This window comes from Centroberyx gerrardi, chromosome 10 (genome assembly GCF_048128805.1).
Source record: "Centroberyx gerrardi isolate f3 chromosome 10, fCenGer3.hap1.cur.20231027, whole genome shotgun sequence".
Lineage (NCBI taxonomy): Eukaryota > Metazoa > Chordata > Actinopteri > Beryciformes > Berycidae > Centroberyx > Centroberyx gerrardi.
Genome location: NC_136006.1, coordinates 19,223,749 through 19,238,721, shown reverse-complemented (window position 1 = coordinate 19,238,721; position 14,973 = coordinate 19,223,749). Strand labels below are relative to the sequence as shown.

Genomic DNA, 14,973 nt, shown 5'->3' with positions numbered 1-14,973 from the left:
CTGAAGTGTAACTGAAAATCCTTACACAGCTCGTTACTAAGTATCGTTACTAAGCAGCTACCACGCCACACCGGGTGTTGCGCACCATTCACCGGTCCACTGAGTCGTGTTCTCGCGCCGTGGGGTGGTGTGTCATGACTCCCCTCTGACGTTACCGGTCCGCCTACATCGTCCTCCGTCTTCCTCGGTGACTCTCCAGCTGCACGGCGGCGGATCCGCGAGTGAGGAGCTGCAGCCGATCACTCCTCTTCCCGCGTCACGGAGAGGCATCGCCGCCGCTGTATTTTTTACTAACGCGAGTCCTCACTGGTATGGACACCAGAGGAGAGCACTGACCAGCCAGGAAACATGCCTACAGTCCTCGGCGGCAAAGGGAAACTTTCCATCGTCTGTTTTCTGCTCCGATGCGCATCTTCTCAGGTAAGAGGGGCATGTAGGCATAAGGCTATATGGGCTGGATACTTACAAACAGATGAATGATCGTTTTCTTGTGAATATTATAGCATGGGTCAATGTAGGTCACTTGGCTTTTTAATTAGTCTCTTAGTAGCCAGCCATCAGTCTAGTTAGTGTCAGCGTCTTGTTTCAGTTTTTTGTGTCAGTTTCTTGTTTCAGTTTCAAGTTTTAAGTCACCAAACTACATAGGCTATACGGGTAAAGGAATGGTCTATTGAAAAATGAATACTCAAGTAACTAATAATAATATTTATCTCTGCAGAGCCATGCATTGTTTTTCTTCATCAGATTTGATGACATGAGTGTTTTCAAATTTGCTTTGAACTTACTACCCAGCATTACTAAATTGAAATACTATTGAAATAGGTATAGCCTGAAAACTAACATAACTCTAACTCCAACTCTAATTGTTGATTCTTGAGAATGTAACAGGTGCTAAGTAGTTGGCTTGCATGCTGCTTGTTGCAGGTGTTATGATGGGTTGTGGTTAGCCCCGGCCACAGGGGATGTTACATTCATCAAGGGTATTGCACCATGGCTGTAGCCTCTGCTGCCAGTGGCCATGGAAGTGTGAAACGCATTGCACATGATAATGTTCATACTAATGGGCCTATAAGTGTTAACTGGGGAAGCAGGCTAGAGTTTTGCTGTGTACCGCCACGGGGATGTGAAACACTGGCTGTCTGTGTTTATGTTTTTCATTGGGTGCCTATGGCCTCATAACTGCCTTGTGGTCATAATAATCAGACAGGCCAATTTTCACACACCCTCACACACACTGTTTTCCATCCGCAGGCTCAGAGTCCAGCCACTCAGACACTGACCGTAGTGACTCATGCATGCAAGCAGAAACACACACACACACACACACACACACACACACACACACACACACACACACATTTGCTACAGTACATACTCATGCTGTACAGATGGCTCAGAAAAGACTGTGAGTGAGGCATAGGAAGAAGATAAGAAGCCACAAAAAGAAAATGGAATATAATGTGTAGACTATAGAGACAGTTAAAGATGGATTACATGTCTTATGTTCTTACTAGTATAGGAAGACAGGATATGTGGTCAGCGTTTGACAGATGAGGTTGACATAGAAATGCAAAAGTTTAAAACAATGAAAAACTGAAACTAAAAACCTAACCAGACAAATGTATTTGCAGAGCTTGATGACTATTCAGGAATAATACCGAGGAACAGTGAGTGACACACACTCCTTGATTATGATCTTAAAATTGGCATCATATGTATTTTGATTACTCATTTTACCTACTTATTTTATCACTGTTTGAACTTGTTGTAGTGTTTCCCACACAAACACTAAACGCTTACACATATAGTAGTCATACTCATGTACGAAACACACACCCACAGGCACAGTAAGCACCTACACACAATGATACAAGGGGGAAAGGGGACGTGGTCCTTTATCCTGATGCTTTAGCAATATTGTCCTCTACATTCATGCCAGTAAAGAACACTGAATGAATTCTAAATGAGAAAATGAGAGATAGAGGATGAAGGTGTAGCAGAGAGACGGGTGGGGGAAGGGAGAGAGACGAGGGCAGCCTAATGTGGATGGAAACAGAAAGTTGCTCGCTACAGAATCAGCATCCTTCTGATCATCTGCAGCTGTGATTGTTAAGATATGAGTCACCAACCAGCATCAACCTCCTTTCAACCGTCACGATTACTCTGTGTGTGTGTGTGTGTGTGTGTGTGTGTGTGCGTGTGTGCGTGTGTGTGTGTGTGTGTGTGTGTGTGCGTGTGTGTGCGGGTGTGTGTGTGTGACTGTAAGAGGGATTACAGTAAAGTGCTACACTTAATTGTGTATGTTACAGCAAAGAGGCGGGAAGCAGAGATCAGTCAGTGTCTGTTTCGTTTGGTGTGTGTGTGTGTGTGTGTGTGTGTGTGTGTGTGTGTGTTTGAGTGCATGTTTGCATGTGGTAGAGATTGAGATGAGACATGCCACATCCATAATAGGGAGTGGTGGATGAAATGAACGTGTCTATGTATGTGTGGGTGCATGTCTGGCGGTATTGTGTGTGAGTGTATGTGTGTGTTAAAACCGCATATTTAAGTAATCTTAAATCGGACACACACAGGATGCATGATTTAAATGTTCTGGCTTGTGCACAGCTGCACACTTGTCTTTCTCCATATGCTTGCCTGGTTGGTAACTGGACTTAAGTCTGTTAAGTACTCTTAAGTATTGTCTGCCTGTGGTCTGCCTGTGTGACTTCCTGTGACGTTCTCTTCTGCCCCTCTGTTCCTGCAGGTAACAAGAAGCCAACACAACAGCTGTGCCAAAGATATTCTAGGGGTAAGAGATCGCTCATTTTTTATTACTCGACTTTTATGATGATGGTTTTATTATTATTAATGGTAGTAGTAGTAGCAGTAGTAGTAGTAGTAGTAGTAATTGACTTTGAACCTGTGCAATTAAATTTACCACTCAGTAAATGAATCAGCTATGTCTATTCAGATTGTGATTGCTGTTTTCTAGTTTGTGCAGTTTATGAGCCTTTTGCGCTTCATTGCATCTTTGTTTGGGTTTTGATTTGGTTGTTCTTTGAGAGGCTCTATTTGTGCTACATAGCTACATTACTAGATACATTAGGATGTGTTATTGCTTAGTGGAAGAAACGCCAGCCGCACCTCCTAGACATCTTAGTCTGTGATCAGTGGCCCAGTGGTCTGCTGTCTCTTCATGTGACGTTGGAGGCTTAAGATATAAAGGATGTGTGTGTAACCACAGCCCACCGCTGGTCCCTGTGGCCTATTACTAGTCCACAGACAAGCGTGGGACAGAGAGGGAGCCGAGCAGAAGAATAGAGACACGGGAGATGGGGATGGGGATTGGGGGGGGCGGAGATAGCAACACATAATGCTCCACCTGGGAGGCCTTGTTGTTGTTAGAGGAGAGGGGCGAGGGATGCTGGTGTGTCCTTGGTGACTGGGGGAGGAGAGGAGAGATAATGAAGTGAAAGGATGAGCGGAGAGAGGAAACACTTGCCCTCCGGGGAGCAGAGGGTTGGAAGAGAGAGAAGAGGAAGAGAGGAGGAAAAGAGATGCTTTAGAGTCATCTGCCAGATTCACTAGACTGAAAAGCGCTATGCGTTGTGTCACAAGTGCCTCTGGCTGAATGAATGAAATGGGGCATGTTCCTCATAGCAGACTCCCATTAAGGATTATTTTAGACCTCGGCAGCACGACTGGAGTTCCGTCTCTGTTATCACACATCCTGATCTGTTACTCTGCGCACCCCACCCACCCTCCACCCCCTCCATCTCCCCTCACACACACACACACACACACACACACACACTATGAGACATCAGAGCTGATAAAACATGACCTTTTCCAGAGCTTGCTCCCTGTTTCAACGGTCAAGCAACCTCACACCCCTCACCCAACCATGGTTACACTCACACACATACACATAGACACACACAGCACCCCCATGCTTCCAGGTTATGTAACAGCTTGGGAACCACTCTAGATCATGTTGAAATGGTACAAAATCAGCCCATTTTCTCAGCATCCGTGGGGCCTGGTTTGTCTGAGGAAGACTGCGGGCAATCTAATCAGCAGAGATTATAATCAAAGCAGGAGCAGAGACAATGTACTGTGGATGCAGAGCTCTCTCCATGTGGCTGGTTTCTTCCTGAGCGCTGTGCAGATATGACAAATAAAAGATACCACACTGGGCACAGTTTCATAATAGCCCAGGCGATTATCTATAATCATCACAGTCTTCTCTTCCCTCAGGGAGAGCAATGACACGCGCGCACATGCATACACACACACACACACACACACACATACACACATACACTCGCACAAACACAGCCACTGTCACGCACACTCAGCAGTGGCCAGTAATTCTACCACATGTATTTATATATGCAAAAATGATCTGTGTGTATTTTGCCATTAATAAGAAGATACTTCTGAGGACAGTGTTTATGTTTTGAAGAAATACTGAAATACTAAAGCCAGACACTTCTCCTCCATGAAAAGCTATGAGAACAGCGCAGTACAATTAAATATAAAGAGGTGAGACTATTCAAAAGCTAAAAAGCATCAAGTGGATTGTGGACACAGCTGAGGCTGACGCACATCGTTCCCTCTGTAGTCATTCAGCTCCTGCTTATACCTTGAGCACCACATACTGGTGTTATTCATCCAGGTTCCTGATTTTCATCATCAATGTTAAAGTGTGCAGAAATGTAACTTGTAAGGCAGATGACATGGAGTGCCCTACCTGTGCAAAGGGCGTGTACTTTCTAGCAATTCAGTCCCATGTTTTTCCCCGGGATAGAAGAAATCATAGATGGTGGCCACACCTTCTGACAATCAAAACCTGTAAAACAAGGTTTTGACCCATGAAACAGTACATCCCATTGAAAAAAGATATGTTGCATGGGCAGTCAGCCACTTGGAACTTGTTTCCTGGTGACATGCCCTGGTGACATGCCCTCATCAATTAGTTTTTAGCTTTGCATTACAAAATAGATAGGTTTTAGTTTGTTCATGAACATTTAACTTACAAGTATTTTCTTTATTTGAAAAGACCAACATAAATGTATTTTCATAACATACATTTCCTGCCACACGTATTCTGCTTTTTTTTTTTTTACCTTTACTTGTCCACAGAAAGTTGACTGAACGTGCATATGCCTTTTCAGCATAGGGTTGCTTCACATTCATATAGTTATACACATGAACACCTGGGTGCTGCACAGTTCAACCACAGTCTTCTGCTGGTGGCCACTGAGCAGCTCTGCTGGAGCAGTTGGGGGTTAAGCGCCTTGCTCAAGGACGCCTCAGCAGTGGTTACTGAGGGAGGGGTGAGAGTTTCTCGTTCACTTTCTCTGCCCAGACACTCAGCCTTCCAGTCACAGCACTGCTTCTCCAACCTCTAGTCTACCACCCCATCCATTAATGTGCATACACATCCATGTACAAATACATTTTCCAAAAGAGAGCCACAGAACACAAAAAGGTAGATCAAGAACCTAAGATGTATCAGATGCTCAAAGTGCATGCAAGAGACACAATAGGCCAAGAATGTGTTTGAAACAAAATGATTGCATAGAAAACTTGAAACCGCTGCCAAGAGTAACACTCCCACACCCACGTGCCAAGCGTGTAATACACGTCTCTCAGCCTACACTAGAGACTCAGAGGCTAACCCACATTTACACCCAGACAAACTCCCCCTAGTGGGGAGCAACAGTGCTGATAATAAGAGTCAGCTGTCAAATGAAGCTCTCTCTGTACTGTATGCGTGGCAATGTGTGAATCGATAAATCATACTTATCTATATGACTTAGAATGTCTGTGTTTTATGTGTGTGAAGCCCATCAATCTCAGTGACCTCTCACAATTGAACTTTGACCCCTTCTGTTATATAGGACATGACTCAGTCCTGGCCGTCCCAGCAAGCCTTAAGGGGTGACCAGGCCCAGCGAATCCTCTACAACCCCAAGGTGTGTGAGTGTGTGTGTGTGTGTGTGTGTGTGTGTGTGTGTGTGAGAGTGAGTGTGCGTTTATCTTTGATGATTAACCCGTTAAATTCATACTCACCATTTAATGTTCTCTGTCTTCCTCAAGGATGCAAAGCAGCACACTACGCAGCAAAGGCAATGTATGTATTCACTGACTGATAAGTATACATGTCTGACGTGTGCAATAATTTACAGGTTACTTGTTTCTCTGTTCATTTATGACTCAGTGTCTCTTTCTGTCTATGTTTCTCTCATTCTCTCCCACCTTTCTCTCTCTCTCTCTCTCTCTCTCTCTCTCTCTCTCTCTGTCAGCTCGGGGGGATGTTCAGCTGCGAATGACCCGTCACCCTCACGTGGCGCCTCACAAATCGTAAGTGGGACACGGGGAAACATGATCCACGGGGAGGGGGATCATCAAACCTGAGTTGGGGCAGTGACACACACACACAGATCATTATACATCAGGCACATACTTGATGCATTCACAGCAGCTTTTTTATAAAATGAGGTACACATCATGAACATCCTACGCTGTAAGGTCACGTCGAAAAGCATTACTGACAGAGGGGCTAGGCAGAGGGAGGTACAGAGAAAGACGGGGTGAGTCCACTCAGCTGACAGCTTGAGTGATTCAGCCGACATCACATACGGCCCGGGTCAGGTCAAAGGTGAGCCGAGCTGCTAGAAAGCTGTCAATGGGGGCCGCTTTGCCCCTGTTCGCTCACTCTTTACATCCTCTTTTTAATAAGATGCACATGTTCAGTGATGTACTGGTACCTGGCACATTTTTACACAGCCTTTGTTATGTGACATCACTTTATTAAATGTAATATTCACCAATACATTCGGAAGAGGAAATTGTATTGAGATTCCAGAAAGACAACCTAATGGTCTATCGGCCCTAGTCATAACAGGTACAGGTTTTTTTCTGACCGTGTGTTTTTATCTCACAGTATGCTTGCTGATGACCTGAAGCTGAGCAGTGATGAGGACGACACTCACAGGGTAGGTGGACTGACATGACACTCCACAGTCTTTCCCTGCAGTCAGGAAACTGACCACTACCTGTTAAAGTACTTTCAATATAATCTTCCCATGGTGTTAAACATTTCTTCTGTAGTAGTTCTGACCTCAGTTGACCATATCTGTCTTCCATCTTTCACTGTCTACCTCTCGTACCCTCATGTATTTGGCCACTGTGCAAGCTTGAGTGGGCAGATAGACAGACAGTGGGAGAGAGAGGGAAAGAGGGAAAGTCAGTGTTTGGCAACGCAGGATCACTGACACACTGACACAGGATCCCTTTTTTTCCTGGTATAGAGTTCAACAGTACGCGCACACACACATTAGCACAAGCGGGCACTCAGTTAACAATTGTTTCCCTATTAGCTAGTACAGAGGATGATAAGACATCAGGGAGCAGAGGAGACACAAAGAGGATAGGAAGCTGCTCTGTGGGCTATCGCTATGGATGATAAGTCTGTCTTTTGTTTTGTGTCACTGAAGGCCGCTCATGAGTCAGCTTCGTGGGACGGACACAGGTACTGAATGACAGTTTATGCATGCATGTTGTGGGTATGGATTTGTGTGTGTGTGTGTGTGCATGTTTATATGTCTGTACACACGTTCATCTGCATGTGTTAGAATAAATGGTATGTTTTTTCAATGTGTGTGTGCATGTGTCATTTGTATTCATATTTGTGTGTGTGTGTCTGTCTGAGTCTGTCTGTGTGCATGCTCCACATGGCTATGTACGTAAGCTGACCCCTCTCTGGTGTTTGTGTGTGTTGACTGACAGCCTGTCAGCACAGTGTGCACACACACATGGCGGGCGGGTGAGACATTCCAGCTCGGACTCTTCAGGCTCAGACTCCTCTGGTGAGTCAGAGAGCAGTAGCCAGCGTTCCCGCAGCCCGAGCCCAGAAACTCACTCCGATCCCGTGTCGCCTGCCAACACACAGCCCCCGTGCACCAAGGAGGTACCGATGTTGAGCCACTGCCTCTTCTTATCTTTCTATCTGCCCTGTCCGTGTCTCGCTGTGTCTATCCTGCTCTGGTTTTGTGCCTTCGGGTTAATTCTCCACAGGGAGCGGCACAGAGGCAGTTGAGGGCAGGTGGGGGGAGGGACAGAGGAATTAGGAATGCATGTGAGTTGGAGAGGAGCATGGGGAGGGGGAAGCTTTAGGAATTAGAGCCTGGGTGTCATGTCAACAAGCCGAGTCTTAAAGAGGAAAAGCCCTCAGGAGGCGGAAGTCATCGAGATTCTGTTTCATGCTAACATTTCATCAGCAATTAGCATAACCTTCTCTTTCAGCACAACAGTCGCACGCAACAGAATGTGGGCTGTGCTGTACTTGCTGTACTTGCTTGATGTCAGATAAATCTTGAATGAGCGAATAGGCACAAGAGTTTGGTGTACAGTTGGGTATAATGGCCTCTTACTTTCGGAGGTGTGGGGTATTGTGGGGAGGGTTTGAGGCGTTTGCTAGGAGGGGAAACCTGCTCCTCTTTTATGAATGGAAGGCCCTGTGTGGCATAGCTGGCTCTATTACTGAACATTCACTATATCGGGCCCCTATAGAGAAGGGGGAGGCACCATGTGTTTTTCATCTATGTGGAGTGTTTGAGTGTCTCCCAAGGAAGAGATGGGGGTTGGAGCTTTGGAAGTAGCAGCTCCAGAGTTCCAGGTAGGGAGGAGGAGGGAGAGAAAGAGGGAGGGATAGAAAGAAGGAGGGAGGGGAGCAGCGAGGGTACAAGAGATGCAGTGTCTTCTCTGGAAAGAGGGCGAGGGATGTGGGGAGGGGGTCACTGTTTGACTTGAGGAGTAGAGGTTTAATTTAGCTCTGGTCAGCCAAGAGAGAAAAAGAGAGAGAGAGAGAGAAAGAGGGAGTAGGAAAGAAGTTTGCTCTCCAGCCGTGAGTATCCTCTTGCTTTTTTATTTGAGTAAAAACCTCTTCTCTCTCTCATGTTCTTTTTATTCTCATGGTTACCCAGCCAGTTGTTAAGCAAACAGTACATGAGTCATTTGCAGTAATTGGAAGGGGGTTGAGCTACTGTAAGCACAGATGTGGATACTTGAGCAGCAGGAGTGAGACTATGTAGTAAGTATTGAGTTGAAATTATACTGTTAGCTGGAATCTTTACTGAAGTGACTGTTTCTAGACGAGTCAAAATCCAGATTTGTCATTTGAATAGAGTTTTCATAGTTAAAACGGTGCAAGCTACTGAGTTAGTGATGTGTTCTGTGTAGTGGATGTTTTTGCATTTGATGCCAGCAGTACATTTTAGTTGATTGTATCGCAATGTGCAAGTGTTGTGGTATGTGTACAATTGTTTGTGGTATGTGTCATTTCTAGAGGCTCTAATGTAACATTAAAGTGTCCTGCATTCTCTTTTTTTAGTATGTGAAGGAAATGTGTATGTGTGTCAGGCTTCCGCTATTACAAATCTATTGGTAAAGATTCATTTAAATCCTTGTATTGATGTAGTAGATCATTAATACCTGTATTCTCTCATTTGTGTTTCTCTTTCTCCGTGCTTTTTTAGACAGATCATCCCTCTACCACCCAGTGGCAGTTGGATAAGTGGCTGAAGAAGGCCCGGAAAAAATCTTCCAGCAGTGAACAGGATCCCACCCAGAGCATTCCAGGACGCTTGCCCTCTCCGCATACCCACAGAGCCCCATCTCCAGCTAGGACTTGGGACAACAATCAGGAATACAGCCCTAGCCAAAGCCCCATTCCCAGCCCACAGTTCAACTACAGCCATAAGAACAGCCCTCTGCCTAGTCCCGGTTACAGCTTCTGCCCCAGCCCCAGCCCATTCCCCAGCACCTGTCCAAGTCCCAGCCCTAGCCCAAGGCACAGTCCTATCCCCAGCCCAGTTCCAAGTGTTTGCCCCAGCCCATGTGGGAGCCCAAGAGCCAGCCGAAGCCCTAGCCCTATACCCAGACACCCCCCAAGAAGCCCCAGTCCCAGCCTTCCTCCTTCCAGCCCTCATCACTACCCTCAGGTGCAGAGTCCTCAACAGCTGAACCAAACACGGCCTAGCCTAACAACCAGTCCCCACAGGACAAAAATTAGGCCATGGATTGCTCCGGCGCCCAACACTGATATCAAGAGCAAGCCCAGAAATAGCCTGTGTCCCCAGCCACCTCCTCAACACAGGCCCAAGACTAAACCCACACAGGATCAAGACCAACGCCAAAGCAGATCCAAGGTCAAAGACAAGGCCTCTCCAGTTGTGAACTCCAACCAGAGTCACAACCACAAATCTAGGCCTAAGCCTAATTTTCATCCGAGCTCTAAACAACTTGCTGCAGCTCCCAAAGTCAAACACACATCAAAATCTGAGCAAATCCAGGGTAACAGACCCAACCACAGCTCCAATCAGAACCCCAGACCTATATTTCAGCCTAGCTCACAAAGTAGCCCCACAAGAGCGAAGCACTTAGCTCCCACAGTCCCTACTCGTGAAACCAGCGGCAAGGCTGGTCACAGTTCTCATTCTCAATCTACCTCTAAAGTTGCTACCAATTCTGGTACTGTGCCTAACTCTAGATCCAGCCCCAGCCTAAAACCTAAAGCTAAGTCGTGGGAGGCCCCAGCCCCAGCTCAGGTCTCTCACACTAAAACATCACAGAGGAAACCCCAATCCAAGGAACAGGAGGTTGACCACAGAGAATTGACCCTGACCCAGGCAGAGGAGAGAAAACGAGAGAGAAAAGAGGACAAATATAGGGAGAAACAGCGGGAGAAACAGGAGAGAAAGGAAGACAGGAGACTGGCGGAGGAGCAGCTACTGAGACGTCCCTGGATCCAGAGTTCAGAGGAAGAGGAGGAGGAGGAGGGAGTGACAGAGAGGCAGAGGAGGAGAGAGGAGACAGCGAGAGAGGAGAAGAGGAGGAGGAGGGAGCAGCAACAGAGAGGCGAATGGCAGGCAGTCCAGCCCAAACAAAGACCTCATACCAACACCGAGCGGCACCGCCTTCAGGGAGACCCACACCACCAGGGGCGGACGAGAAAGGGAGGCAGAAGTGAGGAGGAGAGAGAGTCACAGCCAGTCCCTTCACCTCCAGTTTCACATTCCCCCACTCCGCATATCCCATCCTCCTCCTCCTCTTCGTCTTCAGGTTCAGATTCAGAATCTGAACATCAGGTTAACATCACCAAAGTTCCAGCAGATTCCACATCCCACAAGAGACTCGCCCAGAGAGGGCAACAGGGTCCAGGCAGACCCAAAGACAGCAGGCCAAAGGTGGTGTGCCCCAGAGGACCCGCCTCAGGTAATCCAGGCGAGGGACAGCAGAGTGAGGGGAAGCAGAAACTCTACACCCTGGTCCCATTTGGACGAACCGAACAGAGCACAGCCTCTTCCCAGCGAGGGCTGAGAAATCTGGTGGTGCAGATAGACCTCAGTCTTCTCAAAAGGGTCCCGGACACCACTACCGGTGACACTCACAAACACACCTCTTCTTCCTCGTCCTCCTCATCAACCAACCCCAAGGCCAAGCAAAGAGAGGCCATGAAACACCTGTGTGTCCCAGAGACAGTGAATAGAGATAGCAAAAGGAAACGCAAGGTAGCGAGCGCACATACTTGCTTCTCTCTTCCTGTGAATATGATGTGATAAACTTATCTGTGAAAGCTTTGTATGAGTATGAGACAGAAAAGTATGAGACAGAAAGTGTCAATATAGGCTTGTTCTTCAATGCATACTTGTGTGTGTCACCAGTTGGAGAATGGTGTGTCACACAGAGAAAGCAAGAGGAGCATGTCTTTTGCAAACGACCTCTCAGGCCAAACAGAGTCTTCATCTCAAAAGCCACCGCACAACCTTGCAACTGAGACCGTACACAACGGGTGAGACCACAATGCACACCACTTGCCTCTCGTATACACATGTAAACTCATATGCACAATTACATGTATTCGCATTGTTACATCACTTATGACAAGATCTATTATTTTTTGTGTGTGTGTTTGCAGGTACTTGGAGGAGTACTTGGACAATAAGAGGCCATTGTCCCCCTTGTCACCACTGTCTGACAGCCCCGAGCCCACCAAGCCCCCCATCAAAACACAGCATTCAGAGCAGCATTACTCACACACCCACAAAGACAGAGACAAGAACAGAGATTCTGCTCTAAAGGTAATACAAAAAAGCACAACTTAGACCATTCCAACTCCTTCACCTGCAGCTTGTTGGTTTATTTAATCTCTTTTTGACCTCTCAACCCAGCCCAAGATGGAGGTGGAATTTGTAGGAGTGTCAGGACAGCCCCAGCCAGTGTCTGAGTCCTGGGGCCCCCCTATGAGACAGTCAGGGGGACACAAGGGGACCATACCAAGCCATGAAACGTGAGTGATCACATTCACCCAGTCCACACAATGCATCACACAATGCTGTGGGACAGATACACACTCTTGTCAGCATATGAGTATTACTGATGTCATAAATCACTGTGTCCGTGACTCTGTCGCTGTCTCTTTCTCGGCCTCTCTCTCTCCTCTTAGTCCACACCATGCTGAGTACTACATGCACGAGGCCAAGAGGATGAAACACCGTGCAGACGCCATGGTGAGTCCTCCGCCTTACACACACTGTCGACAATGAAGGAAGATGTGATGTGGTTGTATCATTGATTTTTACTACGCTTCCATCTTTCTCTCCCATCCTTACCTGTCCTGAATGTCTCTTTTCCAGGTGGATAAGCTTGGGAAGGCTGTGAATTACGTTGACGCTGCTCTCTCCTTTATGGAGTGTGGGAAAGCCATGGAGGAGGGGCCATTGGAGGCCAAGTCTCCTTATACCATGTACTCAGAGACAGTAGAGCTTATTAGGTGAATCACATAAAGTCCCCGGCATGTATAAACAGATATTAAGTATGAGTAAAACACAGACACACACGGAGACAGGCAGACACACTCATATGTATGCATATGCACAAACTGCAGCTCCATAGGTAATAGTCCTGTGTCTTCAGGTACGCTATGCGGCTGAAGAGCCACTCTGGCCCTGGGGCGAGACAGGAAGACAAACAGCTGGCGGTTCTGTGGTGCGTATGTCATCTCTTCTGTTTATACCCCATCTGTCATCAAGCTGAAGGACCTTCATTTTGGGGATGATTTGTGGTTCGCCTGAGTTTCTTTGAATTGTTCTTGTGTGTCCGCAGTTTCCGATGCCTTGCCCTCCTTTACTGGCAGATGTTTCGTTTGAAGAAGGACCATGCACTGAAATACTCCAAAGCTCTGCTGGACTATTTTAAGGTATCTTTAAAAAAAGACAAGCCTGATTTGCCTTTCACATAGAGATCAGGTTACCAAGCTTTTTGAGGCATTGTCATTTCAATATCTAGAGGGTTAGGGTTATGTTTGGTAGAATGAAAACATGGATAGGATAGATGGATGGGATTTGGATGACTTCAAGTCTTGTTTATTGTGTCATTCCAGAGTTCTCCCAAAGTGCCTACCACACCCCCCTTTTGGAACGACTCTGGGAAGTAGGTGGATAAAAACTTCATATGACTTCATATGATAAGCTATTTCTAAGTCTCTATTTTTACCATTTGCTTCCAGTTGGATTGATCACCATCTTCCTGTTGTGCATGTGTTTTCATCCCCAGGGGTACAGGGGGACCGCCTTCTTCGCTCTTACCCAACGCCAAGCCCCTCAGCCTGGGGTCACATGGGGGCAGCACCTCCCCCTCTCTCATCAGCATTCCCCAACGTATCCACCAGATGGCAGCAAATCACCTAAACATCACCAACAGCGTCCTGTACAGCTATGAGTACTGGGAGGTGGCAGACAACCTCGCCAAGGAGAATAAAGGTGAGGAAGCCAGTTGCTTCTCAGATCCACATGGACCAAACTGATGCATGTGACTGATTACATAAAAATAAAATACATGCAAAAAAATGACAATTGTCACATTCATGACAACAGGTTTTTAAAGCATTACCTTCCTTGTTCTACACAGAATTCTTCAACTACTTGAATACTCTGTCTGGACCATTGACGCTCCACAGTAGTATTGCTCACGCAGTCCAGTACACCAGGCAGGCTCTTCAGTGGATACGCATCAGTGCCAAACTCAACTAGCAAAGAGATTTAATCTGCCTGTCGGAGCCCCAGGCCTCACTAAGAAGAGACAAAGCCCTCTATGCAGCAGATATGGTTGCACTAATACCTACTGTGCTGTGAAATACAGATGGATGGACTCCCATGGAGCCCGTCATCAGTCTTACACCTGCTGGACTCTAATAGGATGTGGAGGTGATCACCGTCCAGGGCCTTACTGTGTGCAAAGTCTTCTGAACCATGGCCTCGTTATTCTCAGCCCTGCCAGGACACTATAGTGAAATGTGCCGTTATTTCACCAAAGTGAAACAGAGCGATCTCTGAACTCCTCCCGGAATAATCACAAACACCTTCTTCCTCATCAGTGGATTGATCTGAAGAGTTGTGTGCACTGTGGATTTGTTGTCTCTAACCTTTTTGCCAAATGTTCCATAGTGACACGAACACAGGACTCCCATTGCATGTTCAAGTGCATCTGTGAAGACTTTTTCATATTTTGGAGAGAATTGATCATTATCCAGTGGACAGGTTTCTCGGGGCCAAATGGTAACAAATGCTAAACAAAACCAACAGTGGATTTAGGGATTTTTGATATTGTGAAATCGTGAACCACTTTCTCCAAAGTAGCAGACTTGTCAGCATATTTTGCTTATGAGGGTTTTTTAATGGCTTGGACTTCCTAAATCTGTGACATTGTCACTTTTATGTGTCTTTTTACTGTGCAATATTTGATGGATTTTCTGTTTTTAGAAAAAACAAAAGAAAAAATATCAGAGCATAATGTGTTGGTGAGTCCAGTAGCCAACTTTCAAGGTTCCTTCTATGCAACATTCATTTTTGTTCCTGTTTTGAGTGTCGGATTATGTAATTATTTTGTATGTACTGTATGTATAATGGGGTTGAAGTCACTCAA

General features: G+C 46.3%; 1 protein-coding gene across 1 annotated transcript; it reads left to right on the top strand.

The window, feature by feature from the left end:
• Positions 1-348: 348 nt before the first annotated feature.
• aff3 (AF4/FMR2 family, member 3) lies at positions 349-14,973 on the top strand. Its single transcript, XM_071919223.2, has 19 exons — positions 349-420; positions 2,747-2,791; positions 5,889-5,963; positions 6,088-6,121; positions 6,294-6,351; positions 6,935-6,986; positions 7,488-7,522; positions 7,780-7,960; positions 9,528-11,561; positions 11,715-11,842; positions 11,969-12,131; positions 12,222-12,340; positions 12,497-12,560; positions 12,687-12,823; positions 12,967-13,038; positions 13,156-13,249; positions 13,433-13,482; positions 13,606-13,811; positions 13,960-14,973. Exons 1-19 carry the CDS (start codon positions 349-351, stop codon positions 14,079-14,081), a joined length of 3,741 nt encoding a protein of 1,246 aa, XP_071775324.2. The 3' UTR covers positions 14,082-14,973.

What these genes read in the sequence shown, in the direction of transcription:
- aff3 (XM_071919223.2), top strand. Translation starts at nt 349, where the DNA reads ATGCCTACAGTCCTCGGCGGCAAAGGGAAACTTTCCATCGTCTGTTTT. An exon ending in CACTACGCAGCAAAGGCAAT is followed by an intron (nt 6,122 to 6,293) that starts GTATGTATTCAC and finishes TCTCTCTGTCAG; the next exon opens with CTCGGGGGGATGTTCAGCTG. An exon ending in ATAGCAAAAGGAAACGCAAG is followed by an intron (nt 11,562 to 11,714) that starts GTAGCGAGCGCA and finishes GTGTGTCACCAG; the next exon opens with TTGGAGAATGGTGTGTCACA.